General features: G+C 38.5%; 2 protein-coding genes and 1 long non-coding RNA gene across 3 annotated transcripts in view; 2 read left to right on the top strand and 1 right to left on the bottom strand.

Annotated features, from left to right (window-relative positions):
• LOC103932520 (LEAF RUST 10 DISEASE-RESISTANCE LOCUS RECEPTOR-LIKE PROTEIN KINASE-like 2.1) overlaps positions 1–23,894 on the top strand; it is a 101,169-nt gene that overhangs the window by 18,433 nt on the left and 58,842 nt on the right. The gene's annotated exons all lie outside the window — the stretch shown is intronic.
• On the top strand, positions 3,869–7,293 carry LOC125469093. Its single transcript, XM_048566024.1, has 8 exons — positions 3,869–3,919; positions 4,081–4,172; positions 4,274–4,503; positions 4,725–4,777; positions 5,064–5,148; positions 5,898–6,031; positions 6,222–6,279; positions 6,911–7,293. The coding sequence occupies exons 3-7, from the start codon at positions 4,488–4,490 to the stop codon at positions 6,252–6,254; spliced, it is 321 nt and encodes a 106-aa protein (XP_048421981.1). The 5' UTR covers positions 3,869–3,919; positions 4,081–4,172; positions 4,274–4,487; the 3' UTR covers positions 6,255–6,279; positions 6,911–7,293.
• On the bottom strand, positions 7,251–8,768 carry LOC125469094. The gene is made up of 2 exons (XR_007251380.1): positions 8,110–8,768; positions 7,251–7,746 (listed from the first exon to the last, which is right to left on the bottom strand). It is a non-coding gene; the product is annotated as an uncharacterized LOC125469094 (long non-coding RNA).

The raw sequence follows: 23,894 nt of genomic DNA, 5'->3' as shown, positions 1-23,894 counted from the left end.
TGATTTCTCAGAATGTCTTCGTATATCGAATGTCATCTGAATTTAGTTGTAGTTAATTTGTCAAAGTTTGTTGTTGTTTAGCTTTTTCAAATGGCAGTCTTAGTATTTGCCCAGTATTTTTTGTGAATTCCAAACTTTGCTTATAATTGTAGGTATGTAAAAGCTGCCAATTGGATTTGTTCCCCAGATGATAATGGCATACTAATATAATGGTTGTTCTTTTGCTTTGATGTACGAGTAAGAAGATTGTTTTGCCCCTTTTGTATCCTGCTTCTTTCTGTTCCACGAAGTTGCCAAGAAAAAAAGTACTTCGTGATCGTTTTCTTTCTTATGGTGATGTGTAGATAAAATCTGTCTGTTTTTCTTTGTATCAGCAACCTATTACCCATTCATGAGCATGTTCAGTTAAGAAACTTTTGATTTTTCTTCTGTTTAATTTCTCATCTGATAGGTTAAATATTAATAGAGTCCAATTAACATCCATATTGGAATGACAATCAAGAAATGCAATGACATACTTCTGATTCCATCCTCATTAAGTGTCTTAGTAACGATCAAGAATTGAATTACATGTTTCTCATTGTTTGTCTCTGTTACAGATCTACAAAGGATGATGAAAGCATTTCGTCACTGATCTTTGGAGAAACAGAGGCATGCATATAAAAGATGTAATTACCTAGAACCTTTGTTTCAGTTGAAGCATGTCATCAAAGAGAGTAGTCAATTAACAGTTGCCAATTGATATTAGGTCTTAAATATAATTTTAGCTTTCAGATATGTGATGGCAGCAATAGTACATATATTTTCAATTTAAACAACATCCTATATATTTTCATACTGGATGTTGTCTGGGTAACCTCAAACAGATATGTTAAACATTTTTTTTCTAATTTGTTGTAGTGTTTCCATTTTTTGGTGCAGAGCTCCACGATTGGCTAGCGTGAATCATGGTATCTTCATATGCATGCAATGTTCAGGGATCCACACGAGTCTTGGGGTAAAAACTTCAAATTCATTTTTTTATTTGTATGGTACTCAATTCCATATTTTATGTGTTATGCTAATGAGTTTTGGTTCTATTTTTCCCTGCATTATCCTGATGATTTGGATGCTTTTGTAGGTGAGAACTGCCACTTTGGATACATTGCTCCCAGAGCAGGTTGCATATATCCAATGTAAGTACCAATGCTGTTTTACCGGCTTCTTTCCATTCTGGTAGTAAGGTTATATCTCTGTCAGGCAAGGTTGCACTGAGAGTGAGAACACCAAGGGCACACTCTCTTTCTCTTACCCTCACTGACCCACATTAAAAAAGAGGCACATTATGTTTGCACCCTATTTTCGCATCTCTCTGTAAATTTAACTATTTTTTACCTAGCTTTTTTATCCGTTAAGCTTTCATCTTGCTGTAAATTTAGGTGTTTTCTATCTGGGTTGGTCTATCTGCTTATACTTTTCAAATGTTGGTTCATCTTATGTTACTTACCCAATGATAATTATCACAGGAGGAGAAGCAGAGGGCATTACTGCAAATGCAGTGGAGAGTTTTGGTAATAAGCCACAGGAGGACCAAGACGTGAATTCAAAGAAGGTTGGCTTTATAATAGATTACTCTCTCTCTCCCTCTCTCTCTCATATATCCACAAACACAGATTAAATTACTATAAGTTGTTTAGTTGCAGTTGATTGGATGTATTGGTTAATCTTAATTTTAGTCCACGTAAATTACTATGACTGTGGAAATTGAACTAAAAAGTACATTTCTTTTTTAAAATTGAATTTTTTTTTTCTTACCAGGAAATAGGTGGTTATAAATTTACTCCACTAATAAAGAATTTGTTAAATTAATATAAGCTATTTAAATGTTTAATTTCCATTTGAAAGCTTGGGGAGTTCTAGGTATGTTGTTTATTGAAGAAGCTCAGTCTCAAATCCCTCAAACGGTCTCTCAGTTACCACTTTGTTTTTGTAGGTTGTGGAACTTGATTTTCTCTATCCGTGTGAATTTGTGGCTTAGGTTATGTTTATCTGCTAAGTGTGTATTTTGGAAATGCTTATTTGATGAATGCACTGGTATAATTGATCAGTAAATTACTATGATCGGTGTGTTTCTGTGGAAGTGATTCATGAAGGTTCTGGATTACAGTTTTCAGGGTTAGATTTCTGAATCTATGGGATTTCCATATCAATTATCGTTTCAAAGGGTGAAAAAGAGTGAGGGATGACACGGGAAGAGGGGGGAAAGGGGACAAAAGAATGGTTTCTGCTACTTTCAATGCTTTGGGTTAAAAAAATAAAAAGGTTGATTTCTCTCACTTTGATTGAACTTTTCGTGTCTTAAGTTTCTCTTGCTATATCCATAGTGTGTATATTTCTTATCTATGTGTTTCTGATTCTGAGATTGTCTCTTTTACAGAGTATGTGGTGTGGAAGCACACCAGTGAGGGCTTACTTTCGATGTCGAACTCAAATGTGGCTGTAATCTAACCCCTCAAATTCCAGCATGGCATGTAGGAATGCTAACGTTTTCCTGTGTGATCTTCATACAAAGGTACGAAGAACTAACTATGTTTAGTTTAATGGCTTTTTATAAATTTTAGCCAAGTCCCCACATGAGGTTGATGTTATACATTTTTGGACTCCATTCTTAGAAAATTTTGGCATTTTCATCAAATGAGGTTCTTTCTGTTTTGGACTGTGTGGGTTAGAAGTATTAAGACACTAACGCTTGAGTGTTTGAAAATTAGGTGCAAGACATGAACTTTTAATCAAGAAGGACCTGATACGACTACTGTATTATTTTACTTATTGTGTAGTGCTTCAGAGAGAAGAGTAGAGACAATTAGTTCTCATTAGAGTAAGACTCTGTCACCGATTCAATGGATCATGTGCAATTCTTTCAGTCTGTTTAACTATTCAGATTCTTTTTCCTTTTTATTACACAATTATAGATTCAATATGATGTCATGTACTAAATTTATAAGACCTATGCCTTATCATTTCCAGAATAATGTGATTTCACTCGATTACACCAAATTGATTTGTTGTTTCCCAATTTGAAGTTGAGGAGTCAGATTGGTGGGAAGCAAATAAGAGGCACGTCGTCTTCTAATTGGGTTGTTGTCTTCTTTCTCCACTTCTGAATTTTTTGGGTTGAAGTTGTCATCTACTTCTTCTGGGATTTTTGGGGCCATATTTGCGCTTTCGTCCAAGAATTTGGTATTATTCCCTGTTTTTTAATTTTTTTTTTCTTTAGTTTGTGATGGATTTTTATTACGTCCAACTACAGATAATCTAGCGTGCTCAATTTTTCATGTGCCTTCAATTTCAGCTTTTCCTGAGTCTGAAATTATTGTCCTGAACTTTCTAAGCTTCTCTTTTTGAGTTCCTGTATTGGGAAGATTGTCTCTCTACAAATCCCACGCGAATGTATTTTTACGTATTCGGCGTACATAACTCAACATTCTCCCTTTTTTAATTTTTTTTTTTTAATATTTGCTTTAGCTTTATTTGAGAGATCATTGTTGTGTACTATAGTTGATGGAATTGATCTTTCTGGTTCTGCGCAGGTTCTCATTTGTAGATTGATTGGTAGGCCTTTGTGTCCAACTATTTTCAGCGGCTTCTACCATGAAACTCAGATACTCTCTTGGGTACATTACATATGAGTTTCAACTGCATATATGTATGTGGCTTTAGATTTGTTCAATAAATTGTAAGCCTTCATTTTAAAATCACTTTAGTCTAAAAGGAGTGAGAAATGAAGTTGGTCATATAGTATCTGAGCTTGGCCAACAAGCAGCTCCGGTTTGTTTTGAGATTTTTAATGGTGTGCTTGCTCTTGAATTGGCAAGGGATGGTCCGGCAGCTGCTCAATCAGCTCAGAGTCTTGGTTGATGAGTGCAAGAGGACCTTCCAGGTTTGTGATTTTCCATTGTTTTGTTATTAGGGTGCTTTGATTTGTTAGAAAACATAAGTTCAGTGTTCACATTCTTGCTTTGTGTATTTTTAATCTTTTCTAACTGACTACTATGTTCTGATTCATTATCCTGTTAGTTAACTCTATGTACTTTTGTGCAGCCCATGGGTAATGAAAAGGGAAACAGTTATTGGGAAAAAGAATTGCCACCAAATTTTGACAGAAGTGGGACGGAGAAATTTATTCGTGCCAAGTAAGTTATTTTCTAAAATTAATTATGAGCTTTATGTGGAACGTGGAGAATGTTCAGTTATTATTTCCTTCTGCTCTTTTAACTTTCTTGGGAACTTTCAGATATGAGGGAAAACTGTGGGTTGCCAAGAATGCAAAGCAACCGGTTCCTCTCTTAATTCTGATTTGTGAAGGAGCCCGTGCTTTTCCTCAAACCGTCGTTGTCTTACTTGATGAACGGCGGCACGATCGAAGTCCCTCACCCTCTGTTATTGTTGGACCATGAGGTGGTGGTGATCATCTCTCAGAAAGCTCGCAATGTTCACAATCCACCGCCATGGATTATGTTGCGGGTAAATTTGTAATCTTTGTTACTGTTATTTGTTAATTAATCACTTTTTATTTTATTTTTTGAAGGTCAGTTAATTAATCAGTTAATAGTGTTGCTGTTAATGATTTAGTTTAATTAATCAGTTAATAATGCTGCTGCTAATGATTTAGTTTTAATATAATGATGCTGTTAATGATTTGGTTTTAAGTTTAAATCTGATTAGCGAAAATCGGATGGTGTAAGGTTATGCACTTGCTTTGGATATGACTGCCAGAGAAATTCAAGCTTCTGCTAAGGTAATTATCAATAATCGGATTGTTTTGATGCGATCAAACACGGTGTGAAATGTTCAATTTTATGGCTACAAGTTTCTAAGTAGAATGCTAATGCTGCAGTTCATGAGAATCATATGTTCTGATTTAAACAGTTACTGCAAATGTATAGTTGCTTTGTGATGAATGAGTTATCTTTTGCATATAAGACTTTTCGTTTCTCGATACTAAGTCTAAAATAGAGATTTCAGAGCAAAACATTGATCCAGTATAAGCGAGTTGTGATTTTGTAGTGTATTTATGTTTCCAGATAAAATCTACAGAGATTAGACAGAGAAAAAGGGCAAAGGAAAGCTATGGTGACTCTCGAAAGATGGTTCAAGTCTCTGTTGGAGGTACATTGGATTTATGTTTATTATGTGTTTAGTACATTGTTTGGACTATAGATTTGGATTGAACTCAATGTTGTCCATGTATATAAATATATCTGCGTAAATATATTTTTGTGTGAATATATGTGTGCATATAGATTTATACATTGTTAGGACTAATAATGTTTGTGCTGTCGGGATTTTCGATTGGGATTGGGGGAGGGATGTTGGATAGCATCTTAATTTATTTGGGAGTTGATTTTTTCTTCTCTGTGAATCAGGATTGACAATTTCATTTTGCACAGGCCATACCGATTAAAGATGCTATGGTGTTGTCAAAGATAAACCTGACATATAAAGTTGGATATTTCAAAGTTGCCTGTTTTCTGTTTAACCATTTTGTTTTTCCTACTTCTTCAGTTTCAATTCTTACTTTCGACTACTACCTTTAAGATGTTGTTTTGGCTAGACTTTTGGATGAGGCCACAGTCCTGCAAAGATATAATTTTCTCTTCTTTTACATAAGATATTGATTTTTTTTGTCATTCATCGCTTTGAAGAATGCATTTGATCTGCTTGAGAATAATATTCTGATCTCAAACCACTTTCACAAAGCTGATTTATTATCTATACGTGTGCTATTTTCATTTCAAATTGTGACTGCTATTTTGCTTTTCCCATTCTCATATTCCTAACAAGTGACCTCTGAAATTTATTGCCTATATCTTTTCAAAGCGCTTCAGGTATAAATTCACCTCACACTTCCTTGACAGGGGAGAATCGGACCATTGAGTGGGCTATACGACTAACAGTTGCTTTGAACATTGCCAAAGCATTAGATCACTGCAGCAGCGAATGCCGCCCATTGTACCATGACTTAAATGTATATATGGTTCTCTTTGATAAGGTGTTGTCTCAAATTTCCTTTCCCAAACGATAATTAATAAAATAGAGGACCAATTAAGTCTTTGAAAAACAAATTTCTTTGTTCACATTGCTGAGTATTTGGAGCTTGCAACTTTCATTGGTTATTATATTTGATTGAGTTAAACTTGGATTTCTGGATTTTGACTTTTCCATTTGTTTCTCTGTTGCAGAGTTGGCTTCATTTCAGTCCAGTAACTCTCTAAATAGGTCCAATAACTCACTAAATAGGTAAGTTGAGAAGAATTCAGCGTTGCATGCCTTTTTTGGTATGCTATTTAAATCTGTCTGTCATTTTATTCATTCTTCATGTTTAACTTTGTTCTGCAGGCTTCCTATGGCTAACTTAAGCATTTAAGTTATTCATTTGTTAAAGATGTTAGCTATTGTGGAACAGTTTGAAAGTTAATGCATGACTTGAGGATGACTTTTAGCTTATCCCACTTATCTTTCACGCTCTCACTTCATTCATGTGCTGAGTCATGGTTTAACTGTCTAAAACTAAAAATGGCCAGCAGGCTAAAAAGTGATTAGATTTTGAGATGCATATTTTGGTTTCTTATTATTTCTTTGTTTTGTATTTTTCATTTATTAATGTTCTTTATGGCAGCTTATTTGATTGTATTTGTGGTTTCCCGGGGATGAACAAACCCTCTCCCTAAATGTCGATTCTCAGAAGAATCACATTTCTGATGACCTCTGGGAGAGAATGATTAGTTGGAGGTTTAAGCTTTTGATAAGATACAAATTGAAACATTAATTTGTGTTTGTGTGTTTATCTCTATATATATTATATTATACATATGTGTAATCATTTGCTGCTCTACTTAATCATCATATTTTTTTATTTGGGTTTCTGAAGTTCCGGGATGAGTTCGCCGCGACCAAAATTTATGCCTTAGTTCGATTCCAAACTCTCCCAAGCTGCCTTCTTTATAGATCATCAAAGCGGTGCTGAAATTCTGAGGAGGTATATTTAGAATTTTGCTCATTTTTTTTCTTCATTTTCTTATGAAATTTAGGTTTTTCAGTAATGGGTTAGGAATTAATTCTTAATCAATAATAGGTTTTGTAGTTGAGTTGCAAATAGTGTTGAAAGCATTAGATGATCTTAGTTGCGTGAGATTATTCTGTTTCTAATCCACCAAATTCATTTCAAATATAGTGGCGATTCTTGGTTTACCTGAATAAGCCATACTCAGTTGAATGTATATAAAAGTCAAGCTGCTTTTCTTATTGACCTCATTCACTCATGTGTCCCTCTGTACATTCATGACAGTTGGTTCCCGCCACAACGTGCGGGCTTATTATCTAGTGTAATCTAAACTAAACTACAAGAGAGTCGAATTGGGGTATGTCCAAGTTTGCAAAGCTTAAGAATATGAAAAATTCAACTTGCCGCTATTTTTTTTTTTCTCTACGCTCGAGTACGAATTCCCTCTCTGTAATTGTATATGTATTAAATTTTGACAAGAACCACGACATATCATGCAACCGAATTTATGTTTTTCAAGAGAGAGAAACCCTAATCAAGCAAGGACATATCAATTCCTTATGCCATTTTATTGGTCGTCATAAGCTTCATAATTTACACTTTTGACAGCAGTAATTTATTAAAACGAGAAGCAACATTAATTTCAGCGATCTGTAGCTTTCCCCTTGTGGTTGAATTTCGTACCATGCAACACCAATCAAAACCTACAAACCAAAAATGTGGAAGGACAACATTAAACCACTTGAAGGAGTAGATTTTTCTCAACAATGCAGATACGGTCCTGCTCAATTTTCTGTTAAAATTCGAAACTCTGAAAATTAGACATATCTCACATTAATAATTCTAGTATGGTTCAAAATTACAGAGACACAGAACCTACTAAATTGATTGTTTACACCTATTTGGCTCTAATGAGGTTGACTTCTGCTCAAATTTTCTCAGCAGCCAAACAAGGCGCTTATTCTCTATTACTTTCCACACAAGTCACATACGAGAAAGCTTTTAAATTTTCTCAGAAGCCAAACATGACCACAAAGTAAACTTTTCCTTGTAGTGAACTGAATTACCTCCTAAAACCAGCTGGAACTGCCGAATTCTAGCAATTGACTCCACCTTGGCCGGAATTATCCATTTTCTCCTCGAATTCCACCTCATCGCCCTCACTCAGAGCTCCCACTCCCATTTTCCACCCGATCCATCTTCTATTCCCCCTTTCAGAAGCCCTAGCTGCTTCACCGGAATCCGTGCCCGAATTTTCCGGCGGCCGGAAATAAATAGTACGGCGTCGTCTCACGAGGAGTAGGGCGGGGCTCCGAAGGGGAAGACGGAGGGAGGGGGTCGGAGACGGGCGACTCGGGTCGGGCGGGAGAGGGATGGGGAAGGAGAAGCGTGCGAGCATGCGAGGAGGGGGCGCTCACGCTCGGGGGATTGCCACGCGTGCGCGGTGCGAGCGTGTTTGGGGGAATTTGCTGCCACGAACGAGGCGTGTGGGGGTGCACTATGTGTGTGAGGTGAGCGAGTGAAACCATGCGGAACACGTGTGCGTCTCACGGTTTGGGCGTGAGTTGTGGCACGTATCGCACGTGCTGAGAGCGTGGACTTGGGTAGATCAAGGGCACGAGATTTGGGTGTGTCCTGATGTGTGATGTGTGGTGGTGGATCACGTGAACTTTGTGTCTTTGCGCACTTGCACATCCTTTGGAAATATTGCCTGAATTATATTTCTTCTTTGTATTTTAAATACCTTGTACAGTGACAAATAAGTTATTGGGCATTCTTTTAAAGGAAAACTAATGAAAATGGTTTAAAAACTTTGAGTTTTAACAATAAAGACAAAATAAAGAGTAAAGCGAATAGTACCGGATTTGACTTTTTAGTGTAAAAATATGGTTTTTTATTAAAGTGAACAGTACCATAGTTTTTCGTTAAAACTCCCTTCTTTTAATGGTTTTAGTACCTGCGGATTATTAACATTACTTTTTTTGGAGAATTTTGATAAATTCCAAAATTTATTTCGTCATCCCGTAGCGACAACCGTCTTTTTAATTGGTACTGTAGTAGCCCTTTGGTTGGGTATTGCAAGATAGTTGCAACTTCCAAGACACGTCGTGAAAATGAATGTTAAAGACTCTTCCGCTATTTACTTGTCACGAACAATTATAAGTCGTCGATAATAATGTTGGAGGATGAAGACGGATGATTGTCATTTTTGAAAACTAATGTCGTGAAAGTGAATGTTAATGACTCTCTGGTGTTTACTTGTCACGAACAATTATCAATCGTTGATTATAATGTTTGAGGATGAAGACGGATGATTGTCATTTTTGAAAAATAATGTCATGAAAGTGAACAATCATCAGTCGTTGATTATAATGTTTATGGATGAGGACGAACGATGGTCACTTTGAAAAATAAGAGGAAATTGTAGTCTTGATCCCTTAACTAAAAATCCATGACCATTATTCTCTTAATTCATCAAAACAGGTAGCTATGGTCCTTTGCGTCAACTCCGTTAAAATTTTCGTCAAAATGAGTCATGTGTCACACACATGAGGTTGAATGAAGGGGCAAATATAGAAAACCAAATGAAAAAAAATTGTAGCAATGGTCCCTCAATTTTAATCCAATTTGAGAAATGGTTCCTCCACTTTAACCAATTGGAGCAACACGGTTCCTAAACTTTAACTCGCTCGTAGCAATAGTCATTCCAACATGAGTCATTTTGACTTAATTCTGATGGAGTTGACGAAAAGTATTATAGTTGCACGTTTTGATGATTTAAGAGACTAATGTTTATGAATTTTTAGTTAAAGAACCATTGCTACAATTTTCTCGAAAAATAATTTAGAAAATGAATGAAAAATAACTATTTTGAAGTGTTAAGAACAATTATGCTCATCAAATGTTAGAAGAAACTATTATTGATATTCTAAAAATCTAATTTTGCACTCATCACAAGAATATTTTTCTTTTTAATATAAAAAATTTAAAGTGCATTATTAAATTTTTAGAGTGCTAATAATAATTCTCTTGTTAAATATAACGCCTTAAACTGGGAGATATAATAATTAAGTTTTAGGATGATTAGCATTTATCCTTCCCTTTGTTATATGGCATTTTAGGATGGAAGATTATTACTTGTAGATCATGATGTGCTATGGTTATGATTATGAATCTTGTTAGAATTATTTTGTTTTCTTTACATTTCTAAATTGATTTAGGGCTCGTTTGGTTGTGCGATGACTAAAAGTGCTTTTAGAGAAAATATTTTTAGGTTCTAAAAGCACTTTAAGTGTCTTCTATAAGAAGCATTAGTTATGTGCTTCTTCCAGGAAACACTTTAAGTGTTTTTTCAGGATTTACTAGTATCTTTGCTGGATTGTTTCCAAAAATATTTCCACCAAAAAAGCTTTCAGTCATTTTAAAAACACAGCCAAACAAGCTCTTGAGTTTCAATTATGTAAATCGGCTTATCAGCGCATGATTCCTTTTATGAACATTTATAGTCTTGACTCAGTCATGAAATGGTTACACTTAGTTTTTTGCTTTAGTTAATATTTTATTTCCACTTACAAACTTAGGCAAACACACTTTTTACAATGGATTCCAAGTCCTCGTTCCATCGAAGCATAAGAAAAAACTTAATTGAACCATAATCTCACTAGATGTATCTTCGTTTTGGTTAAGTTAGATTTAAGCGCAAACCAACCTTATTCCTAAGTAAACACCAACTATCTACTGTCACGCCTATTTTCTCTTTCTCTTGAGCCATCCAGTGGCAACGAGACCGAAAGCAACACTCAGAGCAAACCATGTGTTGAACCTAGTCAAGCTCTAATTGAGTTTTGACACCAACACCTTGAATGGATTTGTAATCCTCTTTACCTGCTTGGGTTGAGTGCTTTGTAATCTTCCAAGAATCTTTCAATTCTTGATTCATTCAGCTTTTCCTTTTCCATGAGCGCCATATACCCGATATGCTGCAGTTGCCAGTAGCACAAGAAACAAAGAACCCAGGATTCCACCACCTGTAGCCAATCTTTTGCATATATATGTTGCCTTGCCTGTAAGATACAAGATCAGAGTACAGTCACTAATATTCTCATGATAATTGGTTAAATCCAGAGGAGCAACTTTCTGCATTTCTGGACTTTTATTCTAATTCACATGAAATCCGGGACAGGATGAAGTGTTTTCCTTTGTAATTGAGGATCAATAACGTAAGTTCCCAAAAACATACAAAAAAAAAAAAGAAAAGAAAAGAAAAAAAGGATCAATAATGTTATGTTCTGTGTATATCTTTATCCATATAGCATTGTATCATTAGCTATCGTAACAGTGCACCGTTACATTTAAGTCACTCTTTTATTACGCAAGTCAGTCCTACCATTGACCGACTGCCCAACATCATGGGCCTGACTTTAACTTAGCATGACTTTTCCTCTTGAATATTTTTCAATATTGCAGCTTCACGGAGGGTGCTCTAGCCTCTAGCTCACGGCCAATGATTAGATTACTAATTAACATCAATTGGAGGTCCTACCACTTAGAAAGTTGACTTCTTTCTTTAATTGTCATAGTTATGTAGAATTTTCATCTCTTATTCTAATTGCGAACTTACATTCTCATTTCTCCCAAGACTTGAAAAAGTAAACACAAGAATATGACTTTTCTCCTAAAAATTCCACCCCTTATTTCAACTGGGAACTTGCACTCCCATTCCCTTGACGACTTCAAAGTAAACATAAGAATAAGCTTTTCTCCTAAAAATTTCATCCCTTATTCCATTTGCAAACTTGTACACTCATTCCCCTAAAAACTTGAAAGTAAATACAAGAAAATGACTTTTCACCTAAAAATTTCATCTCGCATTCCCATTGCAAACTTGCACTCTCATTCTTCTAAAGACTTGAAAGTAAACACAAGAATATGATTTTTCTCCAAAATTTTAGTCTCTTATTCCAATACGTACTTGCACTCTCATTCTCCTAGAGACTGGTTGAAAGTAAACAGAGGAATATGACTTTTCACCTAAAAATTTCCTCCCTTATTCCGAGAACTTGCACTCACATTCTCTAAAGACTTGAAAGTAAACACTATATGACTTTTCACCTAAAAATTTCATCCCTTATTCCAATTGCGTACGTGCACTCTCATTCCCCCAAAAGACTTGGAAAGTAAACACAATAATATGACTTTCCTCCTAAAATTTTCATCCCTTATTCCAATTGCGAACTTGCGCTGTCATTCCCCTAAAGACTTAAAAGTAAACACACGAATATAACTTCTCCTAAAAATTTCATCCCTTATTCGCTTTACGAACTTGCACTCTCATTCCTTTAAAGACTTCAAAGTAAACACAGAAATATTACTTGGGTGGTGCTATCCATACACTCATTTTTACCTCTACACATCTTATTAATTTATTTATGTCAATTGATTTTTTTCAAATTATTTAATTTAAAAACCGAAAATTGAGAAGGCTATAGCACCACCTTTACCTCTGCACTTCTAATTAATTTATTTATATCATTTGATTTTTTTTCAAATTATTTCATCTAAAAGCCAAAAATTGGGAAGGCTATAGCACCACCCTCGCCTAATAAGTATTGTGTCAATGAGTCCCGCTTAATGAGGTTTTCATGCTTTTTCCTAAATTATTTCAACTTTTTTTTTTTTGGCTTCTAATGAATGTCTCCCTCCAAGATCGTTCTTCGTATTTAGATGCATCAATCAACATCCACATTCTTTTAAATAAATAAATAGTTGATTTGTTCAACGGAAAATGATTTTTCTTTTCTTATTGTTGTCTTTTGACACTCCTTTGGGTAGCTAAAAATAAATAAATCTTTTGACACTATATTAATTTATTCAATTTAATGGTAAAAAAAAAAAAATTAAAAAGTTAAAAACAATAATACATGATATCAATTATTGTTTTTTAGTCTTAATTCAAGTATGTGATAGAGGAGGCTCATCCTTGGTTGTCGTCTCATCTCCAATTTGATGTACTGCTTTGGTGGAATAAAAAGTGTATAAGAGGAACAAAAATGGTGTGCGACAGTCGGAATCTCTTTTCAAAACGTTGAAATTTCTTTTATTTAACTTTTACAACTCATTCTCATTTTTTCTTAAAAACTTAATAAAAAAAGAATAATAATGCTAAGAAGGTTAAATATTTAGATTAAATTTTAGTATTAATTCAATTTACATGTGACAGAGGAAGCTCATCCTTAGTTGTGGCCTCATCTCCAATTTGAGGCACTGTTTTGGTGGAATAAAAGGAGGTAGATTGTCTGCCCTTCCATTTCCATACTCTTCCCATGTCCTTTTGTTTGTATGGTCATGTTTAAGCCACATCAACATTTTATATTCCTATTACTTTTTGTTTTATTATTTCTATAAAAAATTAATATAAAATGTTGACGTGGCTTAACCGTGACCACACATCACAGGAGGGCATGGGAAGAGTATAGAAATGGGAGGGCAGACAATCCACCTCTGGAATAAAAAGTGTAGAAGAGGAACAAAAATGGTGTGTGAAAGTCCCAATCCATTTCCAGATCGTTGAAATTTCTTTTGCTCAACCTTTATTTTTTTTTAATTTGCCACTTAGTACTATGGTATAGTAGTATTTCTTTTCATTGGTGAGTGAACCACTTGTTAGGCCATTGTGAGGCTAACCCACCCCCTTTCCCTTGGACCATCTCCAACCATTGAGTTAAAACCTAAATTTTTAACCCAGGAACAATTTTTCTAGTCCGACTCTTATGGGTTAAATTTTTTGACACACCCCAACCGAGATCAGGGCATGCTGGCCGTCACGTGGAAGTGACGTAGCCATGTGCACAGTGCGGAAGCTACAAACAGTAATATAAAAGCACGAATAATTTAAAAACTAGCAAATATAATGTGATGACGTATGTGCTAGCGAAAGTAAGACGCTGAATTCAGAGCTTGAAGCCTACAACAGTCCAAAAGAAATGATACAATAATAGTGCACCCGAAGGTGACCCTACATAGGTGAGTGTCTGTCAGAATGCCGGGACGTCCTCGGGGAAAACCACCGAACTCGCTAAGCTACTAGAACCTGGAGGGGCGAAAAACAAAAGCGTGAGTGAGCAAAAACCAAATCTTTGAAAATCATTTCATAAAATACATTCTAACCCCTCGCCGTAAAACCTGTATACTTCCCAGAAAATAAACACATATACGTAGATATGCCAAGTCATGCTCAAAGGTATGCCAATCATGCTCACAGGTATGCCATCTCGAAACCTCATAATAACATGCAAGTGCTCAGGTATAAATCACATCAATAGCATAATAATCTGACAGCCGGAGTCCCCTAAGTGACCTGTACGGCTGAATGTAGAGCTCAAATCTCAAACTTAATCACTAAACCTGCCCACGAGTCGGAACCACCTATAGTGGTCTGTACGGCAGGCCTGGGTGTAATACATATGAACGCTCTAGTGCTACGATCACGTGAAGGCTGTGCGAATAATTGCGGGTCACCTACGAGTCAGAACCACCTATAGTGGTCTGTACGACAAGACTGTGCACCTAACTTGAATCCAAGCTAAGCGTGTGGTGCAGGAGGTGAACAACACGTGAAGGACTGTGCCCTACTCTGGGCGGGAGCACTAACACCGGGGGTGCAGGTTATGAGCTCTCTAAGCATTTCTAACCACTATTTAATGCAATCGTTAAATAACGCTTACCTGGCACTTACCTATGCCTCCACAGCACCAACATATATATATATATGACATATGCATAATCGAATATATAATTAAACGTATATGCTACTAATCATGCATAACCACTAATTACATAAAAGGAATGGCATATAACGAAGCATTCAAACTAAATTCTAGGAAATAATATGTATATAGGTATATACGGAAAACAAAAGCCCACTCACTGATATGTGGAAGGGTCGTAGCCCCCCTGCCTCGAATGTGCACGCTCGTCCTCGGGATACGTGTCACCTATATGCGAATTAACTATAAAAACGTTAACTTTAGAGCACATAACCGTCCGTTCAAAATAACTTCTCATACATTGCTCAAAATGGACAATTGAATATACCAACGTGATCTACACAACCTCACGATCACACCCATATTTTTAAAATAATTTTTGGACCTCCCACGCGCCCTCACGCGCCAAAACAGGCACGGACCCACGCGCGGCCACGTGCCAGGCACACTGACGGCGTCAAGTGACGCCGTCAGGAATATTCCATTAACCCAACGGAATATTCCGTTAAACCTAACTGACGCCGTCACTGCCGTTAGGAATATTCCGTTAAACCTTAACGGAATATTCTCCCTTCTTCTCCGATCAACCCTCGCCGGACTCCGGCCACCGGAAAAACTGGGAAAGTTTAAACCCACTATTCTCCGTCGTTTTTCATCCAAATTTCAAGATTCTTGAACCAAAATGACGCTTAGACCTAGGAGAATCACGATAAACTAGTTTTAAGGGCTAAAAACTACGCGATCATACCTGTCCACGAAATCAAAAATCGGCCAACTTCGTACAGGACGATCCCGACGTCCAAATTTGTCCAACGAAGCACTCCTAAGCTTCTTGGGACCTCACAAAGACATCTATGAGCCTAAAAAGTCCAAAAACAAGCTAGATTAAATTTGCATGAATAGTAACCAAAACTGAGCTCGTGAAATCGACGTGAAAACGTCGGAGTTCCTACCTGAAAATGGTACCACTGGACTCCTCTCAGCCTCACGAGTTCGATGGTGTAGTTGGTTCCCTCGATCTGTGCTGGTTTGGGTGAGTTTGGTGTTTGTCCATACGTTTATGGTGATAGGAAGGGGGAGAGAGACACGGGAGAGAGAGAGAGAGTGACAGAAGGTGGTGCAGGTATGGGAGTGTGTGTGTGGCCTAAAGACATGCCAACACAACACAAAAACAACCAAATTACGTATCGAAAACAAACTAGGGGCAAAACGGTCTTTTCACACGTACGTTTCCAATAATTCCGGGACGGGATGTCACAACCTACCCACCTTACTAGAATTTCGTCCCGAAATTCAAAACAACCAAGTAACAACCCCTAGTAGCCAAAGAACAGTCTAGGATACAAGTCCCTCATCCGATCTTCTGTATCCCAAGTAGCTTCCTCGACTGAATGATTCCTCCACAGAACTTTCACTAATATCACCGTCTTGTTCCTCATAACCTTCTCTTTCCCATCGATGATCGTCACCGGTTCCTCGTCATACGTCAAATCTGGATTAATTTCTAATGGTTGAGGAGGTATCACATGAGATGGATCAGCAACATAATGTCGGAGCATAGACACGTGGAAAACGTTATGCACCCTGGCTAGCTCCGGAGGCAACTCCAACCTGTAAGCTACCTCACCAACCCGCTCCGTGACCATGTATGGTCCGATGTACCTGGGACTTAACTTGCCTTTCTTCCCGAATCTCACTACACCTCTCCACGGTGAAAGTTTCAAAAATACCCAATCTCCGATCTCGTACACTCTGTCCGTAGCATGCCGATCCGCTAAGATCTTTTGTCTGTCCTGTGCTGCTTTCAGATTAGTCTTGATTACCTGAACGTTCTGAGTAGTCTCCTCAACAATCTCCGGACCCACTAAAACTCTTTCTCCTACCTCTGACCAACACAACGGTGTGCGGCAAGCTCTACTATACAATGCCTCAAATGGTGCCATGCCAATGCTCGAATGAAAACTATTATTATAGGCAAATTCCATCAAATCCAATCGCTGATGCCAAGCATCACCAAACTGCAACACCGAAGTTCGCAACATGTCCTCCAACGTCTGAATAGTCCTCTCAGATTGCCCGTCTGTCTGAGGATGATACGCCGTGCTGTAGAGTAGTCTCGTACCCAAAGCTTCCTGGAAAGCCACCCAAAACTTAGATGTGAACCGTGGATCACGATCCGAAACAATACTCACCGGTACACCATGGTACTTCACTACCTTCGAGATGAACAACTCCGCTAAATGACTCAAAGAATACTTCTCTCTCACTGGAATAAAATGTGCGGACTTAGTGAGTCGATCAACGATCACCCAAATGCCGTCAAAACCGTTATGTGTACGCGGAAGCTTGTACACAAAATCCATGGTGATATTTTCCCATTTCCACTCGGGAACGGGAAGCGACTGCAACAACCCAAACGACTTCTTCCTTTCTGCCTTAACCTGTTGACAAATGGCACACCTACTCACATACTCGGCTATCTCCCTCTTCATACCCGGCCAATAATAAAATGGTCGAATGGTATGATACATTTTTGTAGCCCCTGGATGCATGGCGTAAGCCGAGATATGTGCTTCATCAAGAATTTCCTTTCTCAAATCCACATCAATTGGCACGAACATTTTTCCCTCTTGCATCAACATGCCATCCGATTCACGTACCCTGAGGTCTCTCCTCCTACCTTGTTCTCGAGCTTGGATTAATTCTTGAGTCTGCTCATCAGCTGCTTGGGCTGCAAGCACCCGATCAACTAAGATGGGCCTAACTTGAAAATTAGCAAGTAAAGCCACATCTCGATCTTCTACTTCTAACCTCGCTCCTGTAACACGCAAGTCCGCCAAAAGAGGAATACGGCTTGCATATAACGCATTAATGCGGCCCTGAGACTTCCGACTAAGTGCATCAGCAACTACATTCGCACGACTAGGGTGATTATCAATCGTGCAGTCGTAATCGCTGAGCAACTCCATCCACCTCCGCTGACGAAGATTAAGTTCCTTCTGAGTAAAAAGATATTGGAGACTCTTATGATCAGTAAAGATCCTACATTTCTCGCCGTAAAGGTAATGTCTCCACAACTTCAACGCAAAAATGATAGCAACCAACTCCAAATCATGAGTAGGGTAATTCAACTCATGGGGTTTTAACTGACGCGAAGCATAAGCAATCACCCTACCATGCTGCATCAACACACATCCCAGACCATTCAAAGAAGCATCGCTATAAACCTCGAAATCACCACTATCGTCCGGGAGTGCCAGAACAGGTGCTTGAGTGAGACAATGCTTCAACTGCTGGAAACTCTGTTCACACATATCATCCCACTCAAATTTAACATCTTTCCTCGTTAGTCTCGTCAATGCTAAGGCAATTACCGAGAAATCCTTAACAAATCTCCGATAATACCCCGCCAAACCAAGGAAACTCCTCACCTCGGTGACGGTTCGCGGTTGCTCCCAATTCTCCACCGCCGCAACCTTCTGAGGGTCAACCAGAATACCCTGAGCAGAAATAACGTGCCCCAGAAACGCTACTTGGTTTAGCCAAAACTGGCACTTGCTAAACTTAGCATATAATTGATGTTCCCTCAACCTTTTCAGCACCAATGTAAGATGTCGAACATGCTCCGCCTTCGACTTAGAATACACCAAAATATCGTCGATAAAAACAATGACGAACCTATCCAAGTAAGGTTGGAACACCCGATTCATTAAATCCATAAAAGCTGCTGGTGCATTCGTCAACCCAAATGGCATAACCAGAAACTCGTAATGACCATAACGAGTCCTGAACGCCGTCTTAGGAACGTCATCCCTATTAATCTTCAGCTGATAGTACCCAGACCTCAAATCAATCTTGGAAAACACGTAAGCACCTCTAAGCTGATCAAACAAATCATCGATACGTGGCAACGGATAACGGTTTTTAATCGTCACCCGATTCAATTGCCTGTAATCGATACACAGCCTCAAAGTTCCGTCTTTCTTCCTCACAAATAATACTGGAGCGCCCTAAGGCGAAGTACTAGGCTGAATAAAACCCTTATCCACTAATTCCTGCAGCTGCACCTTCAATTCCCTTAATTCAGCAGGTGCCATACGATAAGGGGTCAAAGAAATAGGATTAGTACCTGGAAGCAACTCGATAGTGAACTCCAAATCTCGATCTGGTGGTAACCCAGGCAAATCCTCGGGAAAAACATCTGGAAAATATCGGACCACCCTCACATCTTCAACACTACAAGGAGGAGCCTCATCCAACACCACATAGGCTAAGTACCCCTGACAACCCTTAGTCAACAACTTTTTCGCTCGTAATGCCGAAATAACACCATGTCTCACCCCACTCTGCTCACCAACAAAAGTAACCACGGGTAGTCCAGGACGACGAAATGTAACTATTTTCCCGTAACAATCAATGTTGGCACGATTGGGGTGCAACCAATCCGCGCCCAAAATCACATCGAAATCAACAATATCTAACGGGATAAGATCAGCTGGCATAACAACACCCTCAACTATCACTGGACACCCTGGGTACACACGATCTACAATACATCTCTCCCCTCTAGGCATAGCGAACTCTAAATCGAACCCTAGAGGTGTGGGGCGAGGTTACGTCACTTGAGCAAATGTATGAGAAATCACAGAATGTGTAGCTCCACAATCAATTAAGACTCTAGCAAAATAACCAAGAATATTTAACGTACCCATAATCAGATCCGGGTTGTTCTGAGCATCCTGCAGAGAGATGTTGTGAATACGCCCCTGGCCTTGCTGCCGTCCGCCACGACCTCTGCTTGCCTGAGTACCACGCCCCTGACTGGCCTGACCGGTCTGTCTCGAAGACCCTGCACTGCTAGTAGCAATCTCTCCTGACTGAAACTGTCCTCCCTGATACCATTGAGAACCACCGGCTGGAGCTGGAGGATACGGCATATAGCCGCCCGAATACTGAGGGTAACCACCTTGGGAGTAGGGGTCCTGAGGATACTGATACTGTCCCGGGGCATAAGGAACAGCATCACCTTGGTAGTGGTAGGCACCACCCCGACCGGCCTGTCCATAACCACTCGGACCTTGAATCTGCTGGATAGGGGCAGTTGGTGGCAGGAAAGTCTGCTGCGGTCTCTGCTGCTGACTCTGGGGACATTGCGCGGCTCGATGCCCCATCTACCTGCAAGTGAAACAACCACTACTGCCCTGCCTACACTCGCCAGTGTGCCGATTATTACACCTTCGGCAAAGTGGGGCCCTACCTCGACCACCGTCCCCCTGTCTTTGGCCTCGAGCGCCACCAGTAAATCTACCTCCTCGTCCCTAACCAGTGGCACTGAAACCACCACTAGAAGAGCTAGAGCTATTACCACCCCTCTTGAAGTTTTGAGTCTGACAAGGCCCGAACGATGCCTGACCTTTACCCTTGACATCTTTCTTCTGGTTACCATTCTACTCATCGTCATCACTCTCGCTCGTCATATTCTCATAGTCCTCAACCCTCAGCAAAACCTCGTAGAACTCCTGATAAGTATCACAATGAGTGGAGGTCGACATCGAACGCCACTTCTCAACAGGAAGATTTCCCTGATTGTTCAACACTCAGAAAGTCTTCTCAATATGCTCTAACCAACGCTCCGCGCCCTCGTGCCCCTTGTGACCGTGGAACTTATCCAATTTCAGATTATACATAGTCTCCAGAGGAGTCCTCTGGGGAGGGCGGATAGCTGCCTGGATAGCGGTAGCAATAGCTTCCCCCAGCTGAGTGATATCGGGGAAACTAGACTCATCTGAACGGCGTGGTTCCCGACGAGGCGGCATAATTCTGACAGAAGGCACCAAAACCATTAGAATACTCACAAAAGACACAGGACTGCCAAACCTAAGCTCTGATACTAAACTGTCACACCCCAACCGAGATCAGGGTATGCTGGCCGTCACGTGGAAGTGACGTAGCCATGTGCACAATGCGGAAACTACAAACAGTAATATAAAAGCACGAATGATGCGAAAATTACTTGACACTCAAATTAAACCCTCGTTTGACAATTGTAGTAGAATGGATAAGTGAGGGATCGTTCTGGACCGGGGATTAGGAGGGATTGTTAATCACTTGGATTTGACTTAAAAACGTAAAAACATAATATAAAACACTATTTAATGCTTGAAGAAAGCAAAACTAAACTTTAAAACATTAAGACAAACCAAAAGACTCAAAACTAATTTTGGACGAATTTAAGATTATGGCTTGATTCAAAATAATTTAAAACATAAACTAAACAGATTCTAAGCACTAAAGAACAAGAAAGTAAAAAGAGGGGGGGGGGGAAAGGTTTTGATTTAACGAAAATTGAATTAACAAAACAAGTTAATAAACTAAGCAGAATGTAAATATGAATTTGTGATAGAGTGAATGAAATGAAGGCTAGCTAAGGGGTTCTTCTCCACATATGTTATACTTGCATACAAGATTGATTCTCAGTTGGTCTTTCGATAAATTATGAAACTCAACACTCTGGATTAATTAGGTCCTCTTAAATTAACCGTCAAGTTTTCCTTAAGTTAATGAATTGGATGGGTTTGCGCAACGCAATTCACAACATTCTCCAAAAGTCCTTTACGTGAACAGCACAATAAAGATACAATCAAAGATCATTAAGCATTATGAAAACTATAAGTGTTGACGAGGCATTCGTTACTATGATGAGCATGAAACTCGTACCAAGAATTCATTTAACGCGATTGTTTATGAGCAACCTCCACTACTTGTGAATATAAGTTCATAACGATTAGGTGAAATTCACTTATATTCTAGCGTCATATTTATGCATGAAAATTAAGCGCGCATTCTTAATAAACATTCATAAATAAGTTATCAATCAAACGGTTAAACAAATTGAATCCACAACTTATGAAATTCCAACGAAAGTAAATCAATTCATATTGCAAATATAAACATAGTTTCGAATCACACCCTAGCTAAAAGGGGGTTTAGTTCCTCATAACTTTGAAATCAAAGAAACACCTAAACATTCCAACAACTCAAAACTTGAATTGTATGAACGTTTAGGCACTCTTCTCTTCCTCGTTGTTGTAGCACAAGGTTTAAGGATAGGTTGGTTGGGGGAATGGAAGTGTGGAATGGAGTGGAAATGGAGGAAATGGAGGAAATGGAGGAAATGTAGAAAGGGAAGTGTTTGTGTATTCCAATGGAAAATGAGATGATTTGGTGAATGGAATGAATGGGTATTTATAGGAAGAGAATGGGTGTTAATGGATGTTTGTTTAAGGTATTTGGTGGAAGGGAAAAGGTGTGGCTGTTTGTGATAATGGGATGGTGGCTGATTAGAATTATGGAGGAATTAGGAGATGGTGCGGCTGATCATTTAGGGTAAATGATGAATGGAATGGTGTGGACGGATTAATGGGAAGGAATGGGAAAAGTGATAAATAAAATATGGAATCAATGGAATATGGTGGCTGCATATGGATGAATGAATGGGAGAATTAGGTTTTAATGATAGTGCACAGATTAGAGAATAATAATATATGGTGAATGGGAGTTTTGCGGCTGAAAGCTAAGAAAATGGGATAATGGGCATTTAAGTGTGAATGGTAGGTATATATGTGGAAGTGCATGGATTATGGAGAGGAATGGGAGATAATGGCTGAATAAGAAAATGGAGAAAAAGGGAACCCACGGATGGAATGAATATGGGATATATGGTGGCTGAAAAAAAATGAATTAAAGTGCATCAATTTGAATTAGGGTGCGGCTTCAACTTATTGTAGAACTAGGGTTAATAGGGTTAGGGTTTAAATGCATAAAAGGGCCTAAAATGCCCCCCCTTGCATGGCAAGGGAAGGGACTTGGGCTAAAGCCCACGGCATTGGTTGGAATTTGGGCTAGGGCATTCGTTTTGTGTCCTAAAGCGCCTACAAGGACTTCAAAGTGGCTAGAAAATACGGACGTTTAAGATTAGGAAAGGTTACCAAAACGGGAAACTTAGGGTTAACTTTCCTAAAATAGGAAACCTTGTTTGAGTAGGATTCCTCGTTTTGGTAAGAATTCATCGTTGGAGTAGGAATTCGTCGTTTCTTCAAGTCTTCAACTCATTCATTCCTCTTTCGCTCCAAAAAGCTCCACTTTGCATCTTCTTGCACACTTTGGCCTTATAATCTGAAAATACACAAAAGTGGCCTTAAACACTGAAATAGATAAGTAAACACAACATAAATGCACGAGAACAAGCTAATTAAGTCGCATGAATATGCTCCTATCAAATTCCCCCACACTTAGCTTTTGCTAGTCCTCGAGCAAAACAAAACAACTAAAGTAAACAAGCTGAAACAAAATAAACAAAACATAACCTAAACCTTCCAACGGTTGCCTCAGGGATTTCCAATGAAACATGACATGTCAAAAATCATTACTCACATAGCCTTTTAGTCTTACTTCCCCTCAAGCACATACTTAATTATAGTCACCATTCCCTAGTTCGCATTTAATCAATTAAAACACATTTTGAATGTAGTAACATGCCTTAGAGAATTCCCTCAATTCCTTACTAGTTATGCACTCAATTTTCACTCAGATTTTCTGACTACACACCCTACACTAGTTATATGTGAGCAGATTGATGTAACATGAAAGACTAGTACTCACATATGTTATAACAAAGAAAGCAATTTCTAGAGTAATTAAACGTGTTTGGATATGATCTCATGAATGGAATGCTACTACTTAGATGCGAGAACCAGTGACACCATATGCTCATACCAAATTCAAACTCCACAATTGAAATGCACAACACTCAAGATAGAAGTCAAGGGTTGTAACGGGGCTTGGGGTATTGGCTCACAAGGGAAGGTAAGGATAAACAAACGTTCTTTAAGCAATAATAAGTAAAGTAATGAAATTAAGACCTAGAATTCCCTTAGAATGCAGAAATCAACTTTTAAACAAATAGGGGAGATTCAAACAACTCTTAGGGCCTAATTCATTGTTTTGGGCCCTTACTTCAACAGCCAATACTTTGGAACTCTTTTTCACTTCTTTTCAACTCTTTTCATTTTTTTCTTCTTTTTTTT

This window comes from the organism of the source record quoted next, unplaced genomic scaffold, assembly GCF_019419815.1.
Source record: "Pyrus x bretschneideri cultivar Hongxiangsu unplaced genomic scaffold, Pyrus_bretschneideri_v1 Contig40, whole genome shotgun sequence".
In the NCBI taxonomy this organism is placed as follows: Eukaryota; Viridiplantae; Streptophyta; class Magnoliopsida; order Rosales; family Rosaceae; genus Pyrus; species Pyrus x bretschneideri.
This window is presented reverse-complemented; position numbering and strand designations above follow the sequence as displayed.

Excerpts from the sequence above, each read along its gene's own strand:
- LOC125469093 (XM_048566024.1), top strand. Across the intron at positions 4,778-5,063 it reads AAATTCAAGCTTCTGCTAAG|ATAAAATCTACAGAGATTAG; the intron begins GTAATTATCAAT and ends TTATGTTTCCAG. Across the intron at positions 5,149-5,897 it reads GGTTCAAGTCTCTGTTGGAG|GGGAGAATCGGACCATTGAG; the intron begins GTACATTGGATT and ends CTTCCTTGACAG.